The 21,428-nt window shown below is 51.6% G+C and overlaps 1 protein-coding gene across 8 annotated transcripts in view; it reads right to left on the bottom strand.

Annotated features, from left to right (window-relative positions):
- The window catches only part of ENTREP2 (endosomal transmembrane epsin interactor 2), a 371,116-nt gene that overhangs the window by 14,918 nt on the left and 334,770 nt on the right, over positions 1–21,428 (bottom strand). For 7 of the 8 annotated variants that reach the window (XR_009562815.1, XM_060293730.1, XM_030878406.2 and 4 more), the window contains 4 exons: positions 16,482–16,589; positions 7,496–7,656; positions 6,818–6,953; positions 245–320 (listed from right to left, as the gene is read on the bottom strand). Coding sequence is in view for 7 of the 8 variants with exons in the window: in XM_060293730.1 (XP_060149713.1) it covers positions 245–320; positions 6,818–6,953; positions 7,496–7,656; positions 16,482–16,589 (481 nt within the window). In the remaining variant the exon portion in view is untranslated. The remainder of the gene's footprint in view (positions 1–244; positions 321–6,817; positions 6,954–7,495; positions 7,657–16,481; positions 16,590–21,428) is intronic. The other variant, XM_060293735.1, reaches the window with a different exon arrangement.

The raw sequence follows: 21,428 nt of genomic DNA, 5'->3' as shown, positions 1-21,428 counted from the left end.
TACTCCTCGAGTGAGAGAGAAAGGGCGCTGGGGGAGGCGGACAAAGGCCTCCAGGGAAAGCAGGAGGCCTCCCAGCTCTGACCACTGGGGGCAGGGAAGGAGGACAAGTGGAACCTTCCATGTACTTAGCAGGAGAGGCTGCAGCAAATTCCCCCCCTTACAGAGGAAGAGAAGGAAAAGGGAGGAGACACAGCCTGGAAAACTACCAACTTAGTGTTTCAAAGACTGAAAAGGGTACGATTACCTTGCGTGCTGAAGCCCGCGGTGGCGTCTGGGTCCCCGGAGCCGGGCTCGGTCACTTGCGGGTCCCCACTTGGAATCTACGGGAAGAAAGAGGAGGCCGCGCGTGGGTACTCTGCTGTCTGTGGGGCACATCACAGCAGCCTCCAGAACGGCAGGCTGACCCTAGAGCTTGTCTTCTAGAGACAGGTGCTCAGGTTGCAATCTTCTCCCCTAAATGTGTGGGGTGGGGGGTGGGGGGTGGGAGGGTGAAGATGCCATTGCCAAGGCCAAAGCCCCTTCCTCGGACCTTCTGCAATGAGAATCGTGTGCCCCCGAGGGCCCACCCTGAGCCCACTCACCTTCCGCTTACGGGCACCATTTGGGGCTGGTGGAGGCCACACAGGGTCCCCCCTGTCACCAGAGGAGGTGGGACAGCCCCTGCCCTCACTTCCCACCCCCTCCTCTCTTCCCTGAAGAGTAAGCCCACGACACCAACACTCATGACACCCCAATGCTTTGGGCCGGCAGTTTGGACACAAGTGGGCACTGAACGAGCTCTGGACGCCCCAGAGCTGCACGTGCCCTGCCCTCCCTTCTGCCTTCCGCACGTGGGATCAAGAGGCTGTTCCCAAGGCCGCCCTCCCTGCCTAAGCTCTGCCGGGGTCCCAGCCGCACAGGGGGCCTACGCCGGGTAGAATGCGGGGCCCCGAGCCCAGTCACATGCCATCCCTTCCTGGTGGAGGCTGGCCGTGAAGCTCGAATGGGGTTGGACCATCATCACACTTTTGCAGCTTTCTTCTTGAACGAGAAGAAAGGCCTCGGGAATGTGAGGGGAGAGACCAGCCTCCTCTGCTGGTCAGGGATGGGGCACGTCTGCTCCCCGCTTGCCGGGCTTGGATCTGCCCCACGCGAGCGCGTCTGTCCCATTGCTGCTTTAGGGCACAGCGGCCCCTCCCAGGCCGTGCGCCTGAAGGCCATGAACCCTGTATGCACGTGCCCCTCTGCCATCTCAAAACACGATTTCTGGCCCCTTGTGGGATTTCAGAACTGCTTGCCAATCATGAGCTGGGGGAGGCCAGGGAAGGTGAGGCGGGCCCCTGCGGCCTGGTCTGGTTCCAGCTCAGTAATTATATTTCTGCCTCCCTGGACTCCTGCCCCTTCAATGGGGTAGCTGATGGCGCCCACCTCTCCTCTGTCAAGCGGGCTGGCGTTGCAGCAGGTGCCGGGCTGCTGCTGAGCAGCAGAGAGCTGCTCAGATGGTCCCTTGGATCCCACGTGTATGTAATACCGTCCTGCACTCAACGCTCCCTCTCTGCCAGGGAGGGGAAAGGATGGGAGAATTCACACCGCCTCACACCAATACCCTGTGTGGAAAATCTCTGTCAAGAATCTCCTGCCAAATCAAAAAAAAGGGACCATGCCCCGGAGGTTCGTTTCCTTTCATACCTCTCTTCCTGTATCTAACCCTCAACTGGACTCTTTTTTTCTTTTTTGTAGGGGTGGGTGGCAACTTCAGTCCTGAAAAAAAAGCTTCTGGTAATAAAGAAATATACATAAAACAAGAGAAATAAAACACACAGTGAGACAAGGTCGGGAGGAAATTGGATGCGTGTCATACTTTGCAGAAGCATCGCTGGCTTCCCTCTGGCGCCCGGTCAAATTTGGTTTCAAGAGGAGACAGCTCCTGGGAGCAGGAAATTGATCACCTCCGGCGAGCAGGGTGTCAAGCACTGAATTAGAATGTGGCCTCCCCTGATGTCCAAGGCCACCTTGCCGCAGCAAGGCCGCTCACTTCACAGGGCATTGTCCATGAAACACAAAGGCAGTGGAAGAGGTATATTTGCGGCATAGAATTGAAGTTGAAATCCGAGTTTAGCAATAAAGGTTCATAACACAGCTCCCGCAGGGCTGTGAGAGGAGAAGCCTCATGTATAACGGAACGTGGACGCTCCAACGCCTGCATTTATTTATTCCCAGAGGCACTATTTTGACCACTTATCGTAATTGAAAACTCAATCGGCATTTAGGCAAATAAGCCAAGTTCCCCTCATCTCCCTTTCTCCTAGGAACTTGGGGGGTGAAGACGTCCTATATGGAAATTCTACGCTGTTTCTGTAATGAGTTTCCCACTCCTGGGTGAGGTCAGCTGGCTATGTCCCAGGTTTACAAAAAGCTGTTATCAGCCATCACGGAAAAGGTGCACTAAGGTTTTCGGCTCGTGTCCCAAGGCAATCTTCGAAGCTACTTCACTTACAGACTTTCAAATGTAAAGGTCATTTCATTCGAAAATATAAATAATAACTTCGAGGACTTGGGGTTGGACACACCTCTGTCACGTCCATTGCCTTTCTCACCACTTCTCGTCCCACCTGCCATATTGCCACCGAAATTCCTAAAGCACTGTTGGGCCACGTCGACCCCAAACGCCCAACTGTTCAAAGGCAGCTCTATAGTGTGGCATCCCAGGTCATGGAATCTGCACCCAAATGATTTCTGTGAACCCCCTTCCTGCCCTTCAAGCCCCCACGAGCCTCCCTGGTTCACACGCCTGGTCCCACGCAAGGTGGCCCAGCTAGTCCTTGCTCTGAAGCCCCAGAGAAGCCCATTCTCTGGTCCCTGTCCTGTGACCACAAGGAAGCGAATCCCATTGGTCTCCCGATCCTATAGCCCGTGGACTGGCGCAGAGTCTCACGGGGCCCCCAGAACACACGCTGTCATTCACACAGGGGCATCAACTAGGCAAATTCTCAGCCACTTCCCTGCTGTAGAAAGAAACTCCCTCCCTCCAATCTGGCCCCCAAAGCCACAATCTCAGGCCACGGGAAAGAGAACGCATCGCAACCCAAGTCAGAACGGAACCTGAATGTGGCTGAAACACGCGGGTCAAAACGAACGTGCTGGCTCAAGGGGGGGCTTTTCTTCCCAAATGAAAAATCTGTCCAGATGAGCGGTCTCTGCCGCACACAGACCTGCACAGCCTCTGCTTGCCTTCCAAGGGGGCGGGCGTCCAAACAAGTGCAAATAGGCCATTCATATGCGTTTGTCCTAACAAGGGGGTAATTACCTCCTCCTGGCCAAGGCGGGGGGGTGGGGGGGGTGGGGGGGGTCCTGCTGTAAGATGGCTGCTCGTGGCTGTCCCGTCGGGGGACTGGGGGAGGGGGGAGCTGGCAGGTGCAGCCTTCCCTCCGTGGGCGGGATGGGATCCTGGACTCCTAGACTCCCTGGGGGGTGTCTGTGGAATTGAAAAGTGCTGTCAGCCCACGGGGTCAGAGAGAATCAGCTGACGAGGTGCAGCTGCCTCCTCGGTGCTGGTGGCGGCGGGGGGCGGGGGGGTGCCTGTGGCGGCCCATTTATCACAAGTGCTACCAGCCAGGTGGGCAGCCCAGGAAAGGGCGGGGGCCACGTCCTCCCGGGGATAACATTCATGCAGGGGCTTGTAAGCTGGCGGTTTCTGAGCCAACGCAAGCTAATGTGAGACAGGCCTTTGCCCTTCAAAAGTTCCTCCCCAAAATCTTTTGAAAGAAATCTCCATTTAGAGAATTCCCCATTCTTTTGGAAAATGAGGTCACGTGGGTCTTAGAACCAGTATTAACATCCTCTGATATAGTCTATTCTTCAGAAAAAAAAGTAAAATAGTGATAAACACTAGGTGCACGTGTCGGGTGTGCATCAGATGTCACACCCAAACCAGAGGCTGCTTCCCAGCACGCCGGGTCCTTGGAGGCCCGGCGAGGCCGGGAGCATCATGGCGGTTCTCGCCGGCTCCAGCTCCGCCACTCGCCACAGGGTGGCGCACACAGACCCGTGAATCACGCACGGTTCCTCTCTTCTGGACATAGAGTAACAGCTCACAGGGACGAAGGAGAGGCAGGCTGGAGCCTGCAGCTCTGTGAGGGCAAAAGGCAGGGCCGCCGTGCAGAGGGGGAGGCGGCAGGGCTCCTCCCGCCCACAAGGTGGCCGAGGAGAGTCACACAGCCTTGTGGGCTTCCTGGGGTTTCCAGGCCCCTGGCCGCCCTGCTCGGTGTCCCTGCTGGTTACAGGGCGAGCTGCCCGTCTGCACCTGGTTCAGTCCCCTCCTGCCTTCCAGGGACCTCTCTCTCCTGGCCCTGGGGAGCCGGCTCCGCCCTCCAGCCCTGGCATATCCCCATGGTAACCCCTCCCACTCTATTCCCACCCACCCCCTCTAACTACCTCCTATCCAGCCTCTTCATTGATTTACTCCAGGCCCCAAAGGTGTCCTTGGAGCAGCCGCAGTGGGGACTTTGGTAGCCACGCAGATTCTCCGCAGCCCCCTGACCCTGAACTCCGGAGCCCTGGAGGTGTGCCCGGCCATCTGCATTTGATTGACAAGCCCTCCAGGGAGTCGGGAGGCCCACTGGAGGCTAGAAACAGTGGTCCACACCCTTGCTTCCCCTCCTCACATCCCATCCCCTCCGCTCCCTGAGGCCATCTGATCCTACCATGCCCCCCCCCCCCCCCCCGCCCCGCCCCACCCATCCCCAGCAGCTGCTCCTGCCAAAGTCACTGGCAGCCTCTCAAAAGGTGAGCCAGGTGGACAGGGCTCAGTCCTTCACAGCCTCCGGGCAGCATTTGGCCCATGCCTTCCTCCCTGACCACTGGTTTCTGAGTCCAGGCTTTCCGGGACCCCACCCCATGCCCTCTCCTAGGGCCTCAACCTGTCCGGGTCTCCAGGGCTTCCATGACCATCTTTGCAGCGAACCATGATCTCTCTAAGGCCCCGACCTCAGATCCTAGCAGCCGTGGACACTTGCTTGGATGTTCTGATGACCCTGGCACCCAGTGAGGCCCAGTGGGTGGGTCGGCCCCCCACCTCATGCTCACCCCTCCCTCAGAGCCTCTGCAGGAGCTGCTCCGTCCCCAGCAGCATCCCTGCCTCTCCTCCCTGACCTGCGTCCTGCCGCCCACAAGCCGAGGCTTCATCTCCCAGGGTCCCTGGACACACGCAGGGACCAGCATCCCTGCCCAGGGCCCTGCAGCACCCGGGGCTCCACTCAGGGCTCTGACTGTTACCACAACAAGCGGTTTCCGTTGACAATATTGATTTGAACTGTTTTTATCATGAAGAGAAAAATAAACCCACTCCAGGAAGGCAGAATGCTTTGCTCCGCTTTAAAGGGAAAAATTCCAGAGAATTTCAGTTATTATAAGTCTAGAGATGACAGTCATGGTCACACCACTGCCTCCTTCCTCACAGCTCCATGCCTCTGTTTCTCCCGTGGACAGGAAAACAGCCAGGAGTCCCAGCCGAGTCCCTCTGCCGTGGGGGCCTGGAGAGCCTCAGGACCTCTCGGTGGGAGCAGGCCTGGAGGGAGGCCCCGGGGTGTCAGGAGCCTCTGCCTGGGCCAGGGTGGGCTGGGGGGCTGGCCGGGGCTAGGGGCTGCTGAGCAGTCCCTCCCCAGGACCCCGAGGAGAGTCTGTCGAGCCTCGTCCCTTCCCGTCACACAGCCACTGGCCTGCAGGACTCGATCGCCTTGTGGACGGCACTGTCTCTGGTCGCATCCCCTGAACGCTGAGCCCAGCACAGGGGACCCCAGGGCTGATACTCAGGGGGTGGCGGGAACGGATGGGCCCTGCCGCCCGGCCAGCTCACCACGGGCACCTTCTCACAGGGCGACAGTGCGAGGTTGGGGCCTGCACCGCCTCCAGGCGAGGGGCTCCCGGTGGGGACACGTGTCAGGGCAGCTCCGTGGCCGCTGAGACATCACAGCGTGCCCCTGGTGCTCCGGGTCTGTGTGTGTCTCCTCTGACAGATGCGCAGGGCCCAGGAGTGGCTGCAGCCCCGTCCTGGTGCCCCTGCTCCCTTGACGGCTGCCCACCACGCCCCAACCCCTATGGTGCCCTGGGGGACACCCGCATGGCCCTACCACTCCGTCTGCACTTGGGCACCATATGGCCTTTCCCGGTGCTCACATCTCTCTGCCCTGGCTGGTGCCCCTCGATATTCAGCAATGACAATGATGAGGGTGAGGATAATAATACCAAGAAAGGGCACATGGCTTTTGCTGAGTCAGACCCTGCCACGTGCCCAGTCCTGTCCATTACAAACATCCTGTTCCATCCGATGTGCTTGGTACTATTATGACCCCATTTCACAGATGAGGAAACAGAGGCCGCACGTCCCGAATGCCTGCCCGCTGGGATCAGGCACCTCCCTGGCTGTAGCTGCCAGGCCTCTGACAAGACCAGGAATCCAGACGAGCTCTCTCAGGTGTCCGGATGACTTTGACAGTGGCCTGTAGCTGAAACAGCCCAGAGACCCCTGCATACTCAGACCATGGCCCAACCCCACCCCGGGGGGCCTCTGCCCACGGGTCAGAGCCTGGGCCCACTCTTTCTGCACTGTGTCCCCAGCACATCTGAGGGGAGGCAAGGAAAGTCAGCACAGACGTAGGGTTGGAATCCCCGCCTGGCTGCCATCTCTGCAGGATCTGCTCGTTGCACCTGCTGCCTCTGCTCCCCCATGACCGGGCTAAGACGACCAGCGTCCCACAGCTTTGCTGAAAGGCTGAGGGAGACGCCAGCGCAGGCAGCAGGACCGGGAACGGGGAACTGGCCTGTCGGGGTCGGGCCTCACCTGGCTGGTGGGGGTCGGGCCCACCACGGCCTCGTAGGGCGGCGGGAGCTCGGCGGGGTAGAGCAGGCCGGGGCTGTTGATGGTGACGCGGTACAAAGTGCCGAATGGGGAGGAAGCAAAGTCCAGGTGGAGGCCCCTGGAAAGGCAGAACCGCGGAACATCACTCCTTGGATAAGGAGCCCGGACCCGTCCCGTTTCCCTCAAAGCGATCAGACCGATTCCCCACCTGGAATTCTCGTGTTCGTGAAATAAAAGCCTCATTCGTTAGGCAGTCCTCACTTTTGTTTTTTGCTGGAAACTGACACTTTCAATAAACTCTATGGCCTTTTCCATGACAATTAAAACCATCGTACAGCTGATTCAATCTTTAACTAAATGTGACATGTTCTATTAAATGACCATAAACCGACAGCAGTATTGTGTTTTGTGAAGAGTGGAACAGGGCTGCTCCTGCCTGGCTGGGTTTCTTCTCTGATGCCCTGCAGTGAGGCCAGCGGAAACGCACGGGGCTCTGAGCCCTCCCACCTCCCCGGGCTCTGCTGTCTGATCCAACAGGCCTTCGTTCGCCTCCCCCTCTGCTCACCTTCCCTGACAAGGAGCACCTCCCCTCCCCCAATGACGGCCTCCCATCCTTGGGCCCCAGCATAGCTCAGGGAGGTGTCCCCAGGGAAGACCCACCTGTGGGCCTCAGTGGTGGGCGTGCAGGTGTACTCCGGGGGATAATAGGGCGGAGGGGGCAGTGGAGGCACAAACTCATCAAAATCCAGGGTCTGGTGGAGGACAGTGCCATGCGGGGTCATGCAGGCTGGGCTGACGGAAGGCGCCCTTTGTGGAAGGAACTGCAAAACAGAGAGGTTCCGAGATCAGGACGGCTGCTGTGGCTCTAACGTTATGACATACGTCTTCGTTATGTCTAACGAAGGGAACTGTGCAGAAGCTTTAATGATGCACTTGGAACTCAGGTACTTAAACGTCAGTCAAACCGTGACGGCTAAACACACATTTAAAACGGCAGTTCCGGGAGGATCACCCCCCCCCCTGCTCCGGAGCCTCAGCACGTTCGGTTCCCACGCTGCTACGCAGATGCCTGTCTTCTGAGGCAAAGCACAGTCCGGGAAGTTAGGTTCTGTTCCTGCCACTAAACCTGTCTCCTCTGATGAAGAGCTTGTGGTCAGAGGGGTGCCTGCCGCCCAGGGCTGAAGACAGCACTTCCTGGAGTGAGTTCCTGAGAAAACACCAGACTCTCAGGATGGCCCTCCTACGCCCTCCCCAACCCCTACAGTGAAATAAACTTGGGCAAAGCCACTTTGGTACTCCCTCCTCGGGGCCCTGTCATGTGCATTATGAGTGTGTTCAAGGCCCTGAGAAGGCCTGCACCGAAAAAAATCTGTTAAATTGTTTAGCCCATTCATGGAACATTCCTCAAATATTCTGTGATGGGCCCCTTTGGACACACAGTATCCATCACTATTTGGCAGTTCTAGGGAATTCACACACTTTGGAAAAACTCTGCTCTGAGGGAAAAGAATCCTTCATGAGCTCTAGAACATTCTGGGGGGCAGCCTCAAAACTGAGAGGCTGCTTGAGCAATGTGAGGTCACATCACTTAAAATGAAGCTGTCTCTGCCTCATTTTCCATTTTTGTTCTTGGGAGGCACCACCCAATACCTGCTGCTCCTTCCATGGGCCACTGCTCTCCAGAGATGACCTGTGGCGTGGAGGTAGCCGAGGCAGGCTCCAGGTCCAGGGGACACCTCCCCAAGAGTGCCTCCAGCTGTGGACAGACCCCAGGCTACTGGACACTATGCTCTGGGACCTCCCACTGCATGGGGGGGCGGCAAGGGGTGAGTGAGAGCAGGACCCAGAGTCAACTGTCCATGGCCAAGCAAGGACAGTTCCACGAGGAAACAGTGAACTCTCCAAGCTCTGCAGGAACCTGCAGAGATCCACAAAGGGTTAATGTAAAAGATGATATTTGAATGGGCCTGAAAGAGGAAGAGGATTTCAATGAGTAGGCTCACAGAAGGGGCTCCGAGCTCAAGAAGAACAGGTGAGCCAGTGGAAGATGTGTTTACGGAGAGCAAATTTCGGTAAGGCTCTAGAAGTTACTTCCTAATTCTGGGGGCACTGGGGAGCCAGCGAGGGTGCTGGAGCTGGGCAGCAGCTCTACTGAAGCCGTGTGGTAGGAAGTGCCTCGTGGCAGCAGCGGGTGCGGTGGTGGAACATTTCTGGACAAGTACGGGTGAGGTCGCGATTCTGAATACAGTCCAGAGCTATGAAATCAGCAAGCTCTAGACTAATGCAGAAAGAAGTGGTGGGGGGCATGTCTAAACGTGTGACACATCAGACTGCACACGTCTAAACGTGTGACACCTGCCTCCTCCACACACAGAGCACGGTCCTTGCCCCTCCAGCTGGTGTGACCCACGGTTTGTATGTTTAGCCGTCTGAGATAGGGGTACATCCATGGCCAAGGGTGGGGTGGACGTGTCTGCCAGCCTTGACTTTGGAAAGCTGCTCGCCCTGCGGCTACTGCAGGAAGCTGAGCAGCCAGCATGAAGCCAAAGGTCCTGGAGGTCTCACGGGGGAAGATTTTGAATTAGCCTTATCAGAAATTAGAAAAATCAATAACATACTCAAGTGTGAAATGCAACAGCCAAAGCGCTTTTCTGTGGAAGATCCAATCCCACCAGGAACGCGAGAGGTGAGGAGGTCCAGGCAATCCTATTAGCAGGTTTAAATGAGTCAATGCAGTCGCACAAGGGAGGCTTTTTAAAGTCTAAACGACCGTCTCCGTTTCTGCCCTAAACTCCAATGGCCTTTCCAGGGGGGGCATTGGCCTATCTTCGTGGAAGCGTGTCAGACTCAGCAGCATTTATCCCGGCTCCTTGGCTTCCACAGCCGGAGGCCCGCGAGTCACACCGACATCTCCCTTGACACCCCTCAATATCTGTCTGACGAGGCAGCGTCTGTATGGGAGCCCAGGGGCACCAGCTCTGGACTCTGCTCTGAGACAGGGGTGTTGAAGGTCTGCACCCTACGGTCCCAGGCTCCCTTGCAGCTGGCGTCCTGTTAGGTTCTGCCAACGGGGACGCGAGGGGGAACCCGGTGAAGAGGCGGCAGGGAGGGGGGTTCCTGTCACTGCTCCTGCCCCTATGTCCTCCAGCTCTAAGGGTGGCAGAGCTTCTGCTGTTGTCTCTGTGTAACCTCCAGGCCCTCCTTGCTCCTCTGCCTTTCACCCCCGGCTAACCAGCTCCCCGCATGAGCTATGTCGAGCTCCTTTTCTCTCCTGGGCCCCGGCCATGGGGTCCATCATGGGGTCTGGTGCCGAGGGCCCAGCAGGTGCTCTATAAGCATCCACTCCACAGGTGAACACCCGCCTCCTCACTGCCACCTCCCGGTAGCCCCCAGGTTATCTCCTCCTTGCAGAAGCATCTAAATCATCTCTCTGCCTTGGTCTTCTTCCTCCTGTTCTGCTTTAAAAAGCTTTGTTTAGGGGCTTCCCTGGTGGTGCAGTGGTTAAGATTCCATGTTCCCAGTGCAGGGGGCCCGGGTTTGATCCTTGCTCAGGGAACTAGATCCCACATGCATGCCGCAACTAAGAGTTCGCATGCCACAACTAAGGAGCCCACGAGCCGCAACTAAGACCCAGCACAACCAAGCAAATAAATAAATTAATTAAATAATAATTTTTTAAAAAAGCTACGTTTAATCCAATGTGATGAGGTCACTCCCTTTAAAAACTCTTTTACGAGACCTCTGCTCCCTGAATCCCCACCTAGTTTCCAGCTTCTTTACCCACTAACCCGCTGATGCCCCAAATTCCTCCATCTGCCATTGGAACCAACCCCAAGTACCAAACTCAGGCTGTTCTCTCCCCCCAGATCCCGCCTCCTCTCACCCAGCAACCTCCTGGTCATCCTTCAGGACCCACAGAAATGCTTGCTGCCCACCCGCACCCTCCTCAGCCCCTCATCTGCAGGGCGATGGCCAGGCGGAGAGCCAAGCCTGCATCTGGGCGCGCTGGGGAGGAAACGCGCCCTGAAGCATCCCTTCTTTCCCAGGGGGTTGTGCTTGCCCTGGGCCACCTGTAAGAGCCCTGGTTGGTCCGTGTGGTGACAAAGGTACACCTGTGCCTGGTGAGCGAAGTGAGGTTGGTACCTGGTTGAGGTGTTCACACACCTGGCATGGGCATCATCGCCCAACCCTCGTCATCCATAAAAGAGGAGTTTGCATTTTAGACCCTGCCGGGGAGAAGCCCATCCTCAGGGGTTTGTTCCGGGAGGTAGGACCCATCTTAGGCACGTGCTATCCTTGGGAGAAAGAGCAGGATTATTGCCACAGTAAAAGTTTTCTGAATGGACCTCTTGCTGGTGAGCTGGAGCTCTCCCCCTGTGCTCTGGACCCTGGAGTGATGCCCGTCCCGGTCACCCGGCTGCTCTCTGGTCCTGCCACCCTTGGAGGAGCAGGGCTGCCTCCTCAAACAGGTTCAGACCAGTTTTAGTTACTACTGTAAATTGCAATGAAATTAAGAATGCAGATGGGAAAACTTGCTTGTTCCGTGAAAACCGAGTTGAAGGCTTTGGAAAGACTCGATAGCTAAGCAGGAATTGCTGCTAAGGTAGGTCCCGGCCAGGCAGTCACAACAGGGTGGAGGAGAATCGTAAAATATCCAATCCAAAGGAACTAAATTTGGAAATCATGGAGGCTGCGAGTTCCATGAACTTGATGCAGTAAACACAACCTGATACACCAAAGAGACCCATAATCAAAGAGAAGATCATGGCCCCAAACCAAGACTGGGGGACAAATGCTCATTTGCATGTTTAAAGCCAAAATAAGACGTTCATGGTATGTATCATTTTTATGACTGTCTGCTGTGGCTGGCTTTTTAGGTCAAGCAGACACCCATTACTGGTCCTGATCTGAGAGGGTTAAGTAGCACCTACGACTCAGAGACCTTCCTGCTGAACCCAGACCTCAAGGAAGGTCACTGTGGGTCAGAGGAGGGCCGGCCTCAGTGGGGAGAACTGGAGAGGGGAAGATACAGGTGAACTTGAGTGATCTGCGGGTTCCCAGGGGGCACTACATCCCTCCCTGTCCGGCCAGCACCCATTCCGAGCTCCGTGGGCAAGCCCACAGTAGCGTGTCTGTGACGGCCACGGTACCCTGCCTGCAGCTTCTGCAGCAGCTCTGCTCTACAAGGTGTAGGATGAGTGGAAAACATAGATGACTGTAATAAAAGATGAAGTTAACCAGTGTGTGCGAAATGGAGATGCAGGTAATAGCAGACCACATCCCCGAGGCTAGGTGGTTGGCAAGGAAGTAAGTGGGGAGGAAAATAGTTTCATGGAAAACTGAGATTACACTTAGGAAATAAAACTAAAGATGCGAGATTATAGGCACTTCGGAGGTAAATGCTTTCTCCACTAAACTGTATCAATACACTGAATTTTATCATCAGATGGTCTTTTGCCACTATTTCCAAACACATTAGAGGAATTCAGCTTCATAAAGTCTGACAATAGACGTAACAATTTGCATCTCACGTAGATATGCATTCATTATATGCATTCTCCCCAAACTCTTAATCATCCCCAAATGCTGGTCCACAAAAATAAGAATAAAATTATGGGTTCCTTCCACGTGGGCTAAGGCCTTTGCTATGAGTCGCAGTCTGCTGATGGGTGCCCCGTGGTTCTTCCTGCATAAACTACACCCGTAAGACATTCTCTGACTTTCCAGTTCTGTGTTTTTACAGCAGAGCCTGAACTTCAAGGTACTTGGGGAGCAATGTGTGTGCAGACACCCCTTCGGTTTTTTTCAGGTTTCATCCCAGCCCCTTAGAGTTGTCTGACCCACTTCTAAACTGACGGCAATATATTTAGTGACCCTCTTTCCCTGACTCTTTCCAGAGCACTCAATTTTGTTGTAAGAGACATAACTCTCTTTTTGCACTCATATTTCATTGGCTCACGTAGTACTAGAATATGTACTTAGAGTCCACATACCACTGGCCTAAACTGGTCTGGGGATAGATACCACTGTCCCTTGGAAAGCTGATGACCCAACTGCTGGGAGCATAAATGGCCCATGGGTGAACCGCAGAGGCTGCGGCGAGTGGGGGTGTGCTGTGGGCAGCAGGAAGCGCATCTCCCAGGTGGGATGGAGAACCGCAGCTGGCTGGCCAGTCACGTCAGCACAGGTTGGTCAAGAGAGTTATACTGGGGCTTCCCTGGTGGCGCAGTGGTTGAGAGTCCGTCTGCCAATGCAGGGGACGTGGGTTCGTGCCCCGGTCCGGGAAGATCCCCCATGCCGTGGAGAGGCTGGGCCCGTGAGCCATGGCCGCTGAGCCTGCGCATCCAGAGCCTGGGCTCCGCAACAGGAGAGGCCACAACAGTGAGAGACCCGCGTACCGCAAAAAAAAAAAAAAAAAAAAAAAAGAGAGTTATAACTGTATGTACAAGGAGAACCATTTGCAGAGGCAGAAACAGAACCCAAATCAAAAACAAGTAGCAACTCAGATAGAGAAATGGCCAAATAACTGCCGTGACTTCCATCTCATGGACCACTGCAGATATTCAAACATCTCTCTTTCTGTTGACTTAGCTGGATGGCCATGATTGTTTCAGGTTATAAGATTAAGTTGTAGAGTAACATACGTGGTGTGATCCCATTTTGGCAAAAAGAGAAGGAATAAATGAAGGAAGAAAGGGAAGGAAGGCGAGAAAGATAGAGAAAAGGAGGGAGGGAGGAAAAAAGGAAGATAGACTATGTTCATATGTTTCTATAAGTCCTAAGAAATCAAGAAACAAAGGGAAGATTCACTGCAAATTGTTCTCAGGAGAATGCAGTGGGGGAGGGGAGATGATCAACTTTTTCTTTATATACCTCTATATTTTATTTGTTTCAATGATCCTATGTTACTTTTTTTTTTTTTTTTTTCTTGCAGCACGCGGGCCTCTCACTGTTGCGGCCTCTCCCGTTGCAGAGCACAGGCTCTGGACACGCAGGCTCAGCGGCCATGGCTCACAGGACTTACCGCTCCGTGGCATGTGGGATCCTCCCAGACCGGGGCACGAACCCGCGTCCCCTGCATCGGCAGGCGGACTCTCAACCACTGCACCACCAGGGAAGCCCCCTATGTTACTTCTTTAATTAAAGAGTTTAACAATATGAAGTAAGAAAACTAAAGTCAACTATATCTCAATAAAGCTGGGGGAGACTTGTAAAAAAATAAAAAGAGCTTCTGAGCCATCCTCAGGGATAACGTAGCTCCCAGCCCCATCCGTCAGGGCGTAACCATGACCCCCTTGGGCTGTCCCACTTCTCCAAGGACACAGCACGTGTGGGCAGGCTGGCCCAGCCCCTGACCCATGTGGTAACAGCCAACCTCCATGTGGCCACCATGCTTTTTCAAAGCCCACTGACACATTATCTAAGTCATCCTCTCAGTGGCCCTATGAGGACAGTAGGATGTAAACAGTCTTACTTAGAGCAGAGGAAACTGGGACAAATGGGTGGTGATGTGCCCAAGGTCAGGTGCTGGTCCCACGGGCGCCACAGTCATGGGCTCCCCGGTGGCTCTGCAGGTCAGTGGGGTAACCGGCCTTCTGAGGAGAGTAAAGCTTGGTCTGTTCCACAGTCCGTGGTCACAAAAGGAGAAGAAAACACGCCAGCAGCAAACTCATCGATTTCTATTTCCAAGCCAAGGGTCTGAAGTAAACTTACTCACCAAGTATAATACTTAGCCATGAAACAGCCAGGGGTTCTAACGGCAGCTGCTGTAATTGCAGCTATACTTCACATCTGGTTGACAAAGTACATCGAGGACCACTGCCTTTACGGTCACAGCTGCGATGTCCCGATCACAAACCGGGACGTATTCCCTCCACGTATTTAAGAATCAAAATAGTTCACATCTGAGTTCTCACCAGATATTTAAACAGGGCCCCTCCTGAGTGAGAAAAACGAGGTTCAGGGAGGTTCGTAGGTAAAAGCCGTGGGATCCCGACCCAGATGTAGCTGACCTCAGGCCCAGGATGCCAGGCCGCTCACTTTCTACACGGAGGACTGACAATGACCTGCACGTTACGTTTCACCACATACACCATCTTAGCTACGACACGCTTTCTTCTTACTTAGTTGGTAATTTGCATTTTAATTCTGAAAACCTAGGGAATAACAAACCTGCAGCATTTCCAGCCCCGTGGTTCTGTTAGTTTGGCCAAATTGGTGTGATATTTCCAGATCGAGAGTAAAATCGGCTGAGGCGACCGGAGCCCCACAGTACTTAACCTTCCATTACACGACACGCTGGAGAGAATCGCCAGCATGAGGCCTCAGCGAGCAAGGCCTGAGGTTCATCGCTGCTGAAGAACCGCTTAATGAGGTATCTTTCAGAAGACTGCCGCCTCTCGGAAAGGTCGGCCCGGCTGTGACAGCTGTGTGGATGTACACAGGGAGAACGAGGCTGCACACGATCAGAGCCAATGAATTTTTAACGCCTGCGTAATGATGCTCTCTGGCCCTGCACCTTGACGCACGGATGCACTGCCACGGGGTGGGTGAGAAACAACAAATCAAACAGGCTCCTATAAGAAAAACGTGCCTTTTTTTTCCATGAGATGCTTAAAACATTGGGGAGGGGAGGCAGGGCAGGTCTTGGAGGGGCCACGGGGAAGAGGGAGGGCAGGGTTCCTACCCTTAGCATGAACAGCAATGTCTTCCCATCACTTTCCCTTTATTTGCTGACTTTAGTGGTAACGTAGTGAGCAGTGGGCTGTGTTCCACTCACACAAATAACGAAGAGCCGTCATTATTTATTGAGCACGTATTAATAAGTGTGTGACCTCTGCTCTTGGCCTCATCACTCCCATGGGGACCAGCGCTTCCTCTTCTCTAAGACCCTGGCCAGAGGTTCTAATGATGGCTGGCCAGTGACCTGTAGCTGGATTTTGAGCTCAGGGTTAATTAGCAAATCTGCAAAGCACAGAGGAGCAGTTTTTCAGTTTGAGAAGAACTCATCTTCTAAACAATCTTCCTTTATTTTTTTTTTATTTTTTGCGGTACGCGGGCCTCTCACTGTTGTGGCCTCTCCCATTGCGGAGCACAGGCTCCGGATGCACAGGCTCAGCAGCCATGGCTCACGGGCCCAGCTGCTCCGCGGCATGTGGGATCTTCCCGGACCGGGGCACGAACCCGTGTCCCCTGCATCGGCAGGCGGACTCTTAACCACTGTGCCACCAGGGAAGCCCCGAATCTTCCTTTATTAAAAGTGAATTCTGAATAGAGGCTTGCTCTGGAGGTGCCGGGCCTAGAGGACATCTCAGGCTACAGGACTGTTGCTAAAATTACTCAGGGACACAAACCAGGGGCTATCTAGAGGCACGTGATGGTAGCTGGACCCTGTCAACAAGGAGCTCCAACAACACCTCAAATAAGTACATCAGTGGCAACAAATGTGTGAGTTTTGTCTTCCAGAGGGCAGAATGGAGTGACCTCCAAGGATCTCCAAGTCCCACGCGCTGTCGGGGCTTATTGTCCTTGGGGCTTCTGGATGGAAGCCAGCGGTGCCCATGATACATTGGTCTCAAACTGGCTGGGGAGGAGGGGCTGGAGCCTGCCATTTTGAGTGTGCTGGGGAGGAAGGGGGGCCACTCACCATCTGCAGGACGTCAGCGGAGACCATCTGCATGCAGCACATGGCTGTGGCCAGCGCACACACGATGGTGGACAGGACGTTGAGGGCACACACGCTGAAGAGCAGTTCCTGTGGGAAAAGATGCGGGAGGACGTCAGCGTCATCTTGGCAACGCAGACGGCAGGCTCCTGGGCATTGCCGTCAAGGTCCAGGATGAGGATGTTCAATTGTGGGTTTCTTTTTTCATCATCAAAACTGGCCTTTTATAGACACATTTGTTTATTCTTGGTTTCTACATGGTTGATCAAATTACTCTTAGATACTAAGTGATGTCGTTTACAATTTTGATAATTATTAGGTAGTCACTGTCTAAGAAAATCTTCAAATTGCCAACATTTGAGTAGGTGGGCAATCTTTGTCAATTATAAAGTGTAACTGAAAATTTTGATAAGAATTCCAAGTTTTTTAAACTTCTTTTCTTGAGATTACTGTAGATTCACTTGCAGTTGTAAGAAATCATAGAGAGATCCTGGATACCCTTCCCTCAGTTTCCCCCATGGTAGCATCTTATAAAACTATAGCATGATATCATAACCATGATTGACAATGATACAGTCAAGACAGAGAACGTTTCCATCACCACAAGAATCCACCCTCCCTGCCCGTGTTGCCCTTTTATAGACACACTCACCTCTCTCTCCCTGTTCCCCACTCAATCTCCCTTTCCAGACCCCTGTCAACCACTAGTCTGGTCTCCATTTTTATAATTTTGTCATTTCAAGACTGGTATACAACTGGAATCATAAAGCATGTAACTCTTCAGAACTGGCTATTTTCACTCAGCATAATTCCCTCAAGATTCATCCAAGTTGCTGCATGTATCAATCGTTCATCCCTTTTTATTGCTGAGTTCCGTGTTTGTTCATTCTCCAGCTGATAAATAACTAGGTTGTTTTCAGTCTGGGGCTATTACAAATAAAGCCCAGGAGCATTTGTGCACAGGTCTGTGGGTGAACATGAGTTTTTATTTCGCTGGGATAAATGTCCAAAAGTACAATTGCTGGGTCATACGGTAACTGAATGTTTAGTTTCATAAGAAACTTCCTAATTGTTTTCCAGAGCGGCTGAAACGTTTTACATTCCTACCAGCAATGTATGAACGATCCAGTTTCTCTGCCTCCATGCCAGAATTTGATATCACTATTTTATTTTAGCGATTCTGATAGGTGTGTAATGATATAGCATTGTGGTTTTAATTTTCATTTCCCTCACAGCTAATGATCTTTTCAAGTGCTCATGTGCTATCTGCTCATCCTCGTTGGTAAAGTCTCTGCTCATAACTTTTCCCATTTTCTAGCTGGACTGTTTGCCTTTTTTTCTTTTTTAACTGAGTGTTGAGAGCTCTTTGTGCATTCTAGATTCTAGTCCGTTGTCAGACATGTGGTTTGCAAATATTTTCTCCCCAGTCTGCAACTTATCTTTATCTAGCCCTAGATCGTGGTGATTTTCTCTTTTTTTTTTTCTAAAAGCTTTTATAGTTTTACGTTTTACGTTTAAATCTGTGATTCATTTTCAGTTAATTTTTGAATAAGGTGTGAGGTTTAGATTAAGGTTTATTTTTATGGTTTTCATTTTGATCTCTACATATTCATTGCTAGAATACAGAAATGTGGTTTGTATCAATATTTGTATTTATCTAGTATCCTGTAACCTCGGGATTTTCTTCCATGTTTAATTTCTTCCTTCCCAATTTGTATGCCTTTCATTTCCTTTTCTTGCCTATTAGCACTAGCTAGAATTTCAAGTATCATGAATAAGAATAAGACGAATAAGACGCCGAGATGAGATATCTTTGTCTTATGCTCTCAGAGGGTTCACTCATAGCATTTTAACTATCCAAATACGATTCATTCTTCTTTAGATAATTTACTGTCAAATCCATGCCAGAAACAGAAAAAAAAATAACCACGATTCACAAAAATGACCAAACATTTAGAATAATTATATGTCCTTCAATATACACACTCATACGCTACTCATACGATAAATGCAGAAAATACTGTAAATACTCCAAAAATTATTAGGAAAAATGGATCTTTCACCAGAAAGACCATGGTATTAATGAGGTTAGTTTCAATTTTCTAATCAAGGGGTTGACAAATCCTCAAGACGAGGTGGGACGTACTCATTGTATTTCCTCGTTAACATGAATTGTACATGCACTGTGAATGTTTCAAATGATGGTCTAGTCTGGGAGCATGCACAGGTCTTGCTCATGGATACTTGAACCCATGTGTTCTAATCAACGGCATCCTTTAAGAAAGTTCCCCAATCTTCTGTAGGCTGCTGTGACTACAGAAGGCTTTGCCCAACCCCCTTCCTCAGAACCTGCTCATTTGTTCTCAAGACTGCCTGTAAGATAGCCAGAAAGGGTGTGATTATGATAATATTACAGAGGACAAAGTTAACCTACCATGCAAATGTGAATACAGAGAACAGAGTCAGGTTTTGGAGATTTGTTAGGTGGAACTGAAGCAAGTCTCAGCTTAGGGCTAATTATTCTCCACTCCTGAGGTCAGAGTGTTCTGAGAACCCTGAACAAACGTGGGAAGAGTTGCTACTCCCAAATCTGAGTACTGGACACTGTAACCTCTAATCCTTTTCTCAGACTCAAATAGTTTCTTCATGTGCGTCGGCTAATCAGCATTCAACTGAATACTCCAGGGGGCCCCTCTGAAGATCCCAGGGTTCTCTCCCCTCCAGTATCCTGTCCTCGGTCTCCCTCAGACCCTCAGCTCTGTCAGCTCAACTCAGGGAGTCTGCAGGGATCCCCCTGAGTTCCCCATCCTGCACTGTCCCCTGGAGACTCTCCCCTCATCGGCTGACCATATTTCAAGGATCACTGTCCTTCACTGTCTGATGTTCAATGTCTTCGTATTTTGTCAGGTTTTTGTTGCTGTTCTTGTTTCAGGTGGGCGTTTAAATCCAGTCCCTGTAACTCTGTCTTGACCAGAAGCTCTTCGTGGCTCTTAGGCTCATCTAAGTATCCTCTGTAACATTCTTAGGGCCACCTCAAGTGTCCTCTACGAAGTTGCTAAAGACGGAGTAGGATGGGAGCTCAACTGTGGGAAACGGCAGGCACAGATGGGGTTGGGAAGAGGCTACGGTGTTTGGATTTTATTTTGTAGGCAATGGGATACTTCTGAAGATGTTTGATGTTGGGAAAGAGATAACGCAACCTGTTTTCACAAATGATAGAGAGACCTTTTGCAGAACCTGGGACATAGTTGGTGCTGACCGTTGAAGTGAATGCCCTTCTGAAAGTAACATTAATTTTGAATATAGTCTCATTTGCAACCAAGTAAAACTACTAACAAAAAATAAGCACAAATCATAACCTTTTGTTTGAATAAGCGTCATGAGGCAAAGACTGCTTTACGTCTCACGGAGCATATTCACTGGAATCACACACCAAAAAGACTTCTTTTCTTCTTCTTCTAGCTGTTTAAATGCATGGCTTTTTGCTAGATGACGACACACCTGGAATTGTGTCTATGTGTTTCTTCAGAATTCTCTTTCTGGCTTAAATAGTGCCTTTACCTCTGCCCTTGGATGGGCAAGCACTGAAATCCAAGCTCTATAAAATCTCTTTACAAGGTCATTCAAAATGGCAAGCGTGAGGACAAGGTGGGTCTTGCGTAGTGTATCCTGAGTTTTGCTGCTGGTCACTCTGCATACTTCCTCGAATACAATTAAGGAAATCATGTCTATAACGAATCAAGTATAAAACAAAAACAAAAGGAGATACTTAGGGAAACCTACGAATGATAAATTCTTTACAAATTCTCTCCAAGACGAGTAAATTCCGAATATTAACAACACAACAGAGAAAGGTGACAGCCGGGAGAAATTACGCATTAAGAAACATACAAAATTTAGGATTTTGATTCCCCTGTTTGTTGAAAATATTATTGTCCAGAGGACAAAGGGTCTTATATTCATTACCATTAGCTAATTCACCAATTTTTTTTAACATGTTTTTGTTTCTTTGAATAAAAAAGAGATTCCAGAGGAGACTGTTATCAGGCAAGGTATAATGAAGGAAGATGAGGAAAGGCTCATAGCGTAAAAAATAAGCGATGAAACCCATGGCTAACGATAACCGTACATGTGTTATAATTACAAGGGATGGGGTTGGGCTTTATCAGAATTATCCTCTGGAAGCTTCCCAATTACTTGACACAGTAATCACTATCTTAGGGAGTCTTTCATGGCAACAACTGGAGTTCAGTATGGAAACACAGGATGTTAGGAAAGGTCAGTGGACGTGGTGCAGAGCCTGACGAAAGAAACCACGCCTGTCATTATCTTCTCTGTCCAAGGTGGGAAAGGCCAAGTCAAGAACTTGGGTATGCCCTGATCACTCTTCACCCAGACCACTTCCTGGGGTTGAGTTTGCAACAGGCCTCCTGGAGGAAGGAGTTAACATGTCCACTGGACAAAGTGGAGGCTCACTACAAAGGCAGCGGATTCTCCAGGCTCAGTGTCCCCTTTCTGTAATGCCCACCACATGTGCGGGCATCCATGAGGGGCCTTTGTATCTTTCCCTGAGACTTGAGGGGCATGAAGAACTGACACAGCATGAAGCTCTGGCCACTGCTTTTGCCATGAGTGAGAAAGTCCTTTGTCTCTGAACCGGGAGTCTCATGTCTTCTGCCAGAGAAGTAGCAGCAAATTCTAACAGGAGCAGCAAATTCTAACAGGTGCAGCAAATTCTAACAGGCTAGTTTGTTAGCTTGAAAGCAAGTAAAATCTCAGACCCTGCACAATTCCTGACAGCATGTTTTCCTCTTCAACAAGAGCAGAGACCAGTCTTCTGCTATTCTTTATAGTAGACGACCTCATCAAAATAGGGGTCTGGTAAATACATGTTTGAAAAACGTATGGGATATTTCATTATTCTTTTCT

This window comes from Globicephala melas, chromosome 2, assembly GCF_963455315.2.
Source record: "Globicephala melas chromosome 2, mGloMel1.2, whole genome shotgun sequence".
In the NCBI taxonomy this organism is placed as follows: Eukaryota; Metazoa; Chordata; class Mammalia; order Artiodactyla; family Delphinidae; genus Globicephala; species Globicephala melas.
The sequence above is the reverse complement of the archived record's forward strand: the minus strand, read 5'-3'. Positions and strand labels throughout refer to the sequence as shown.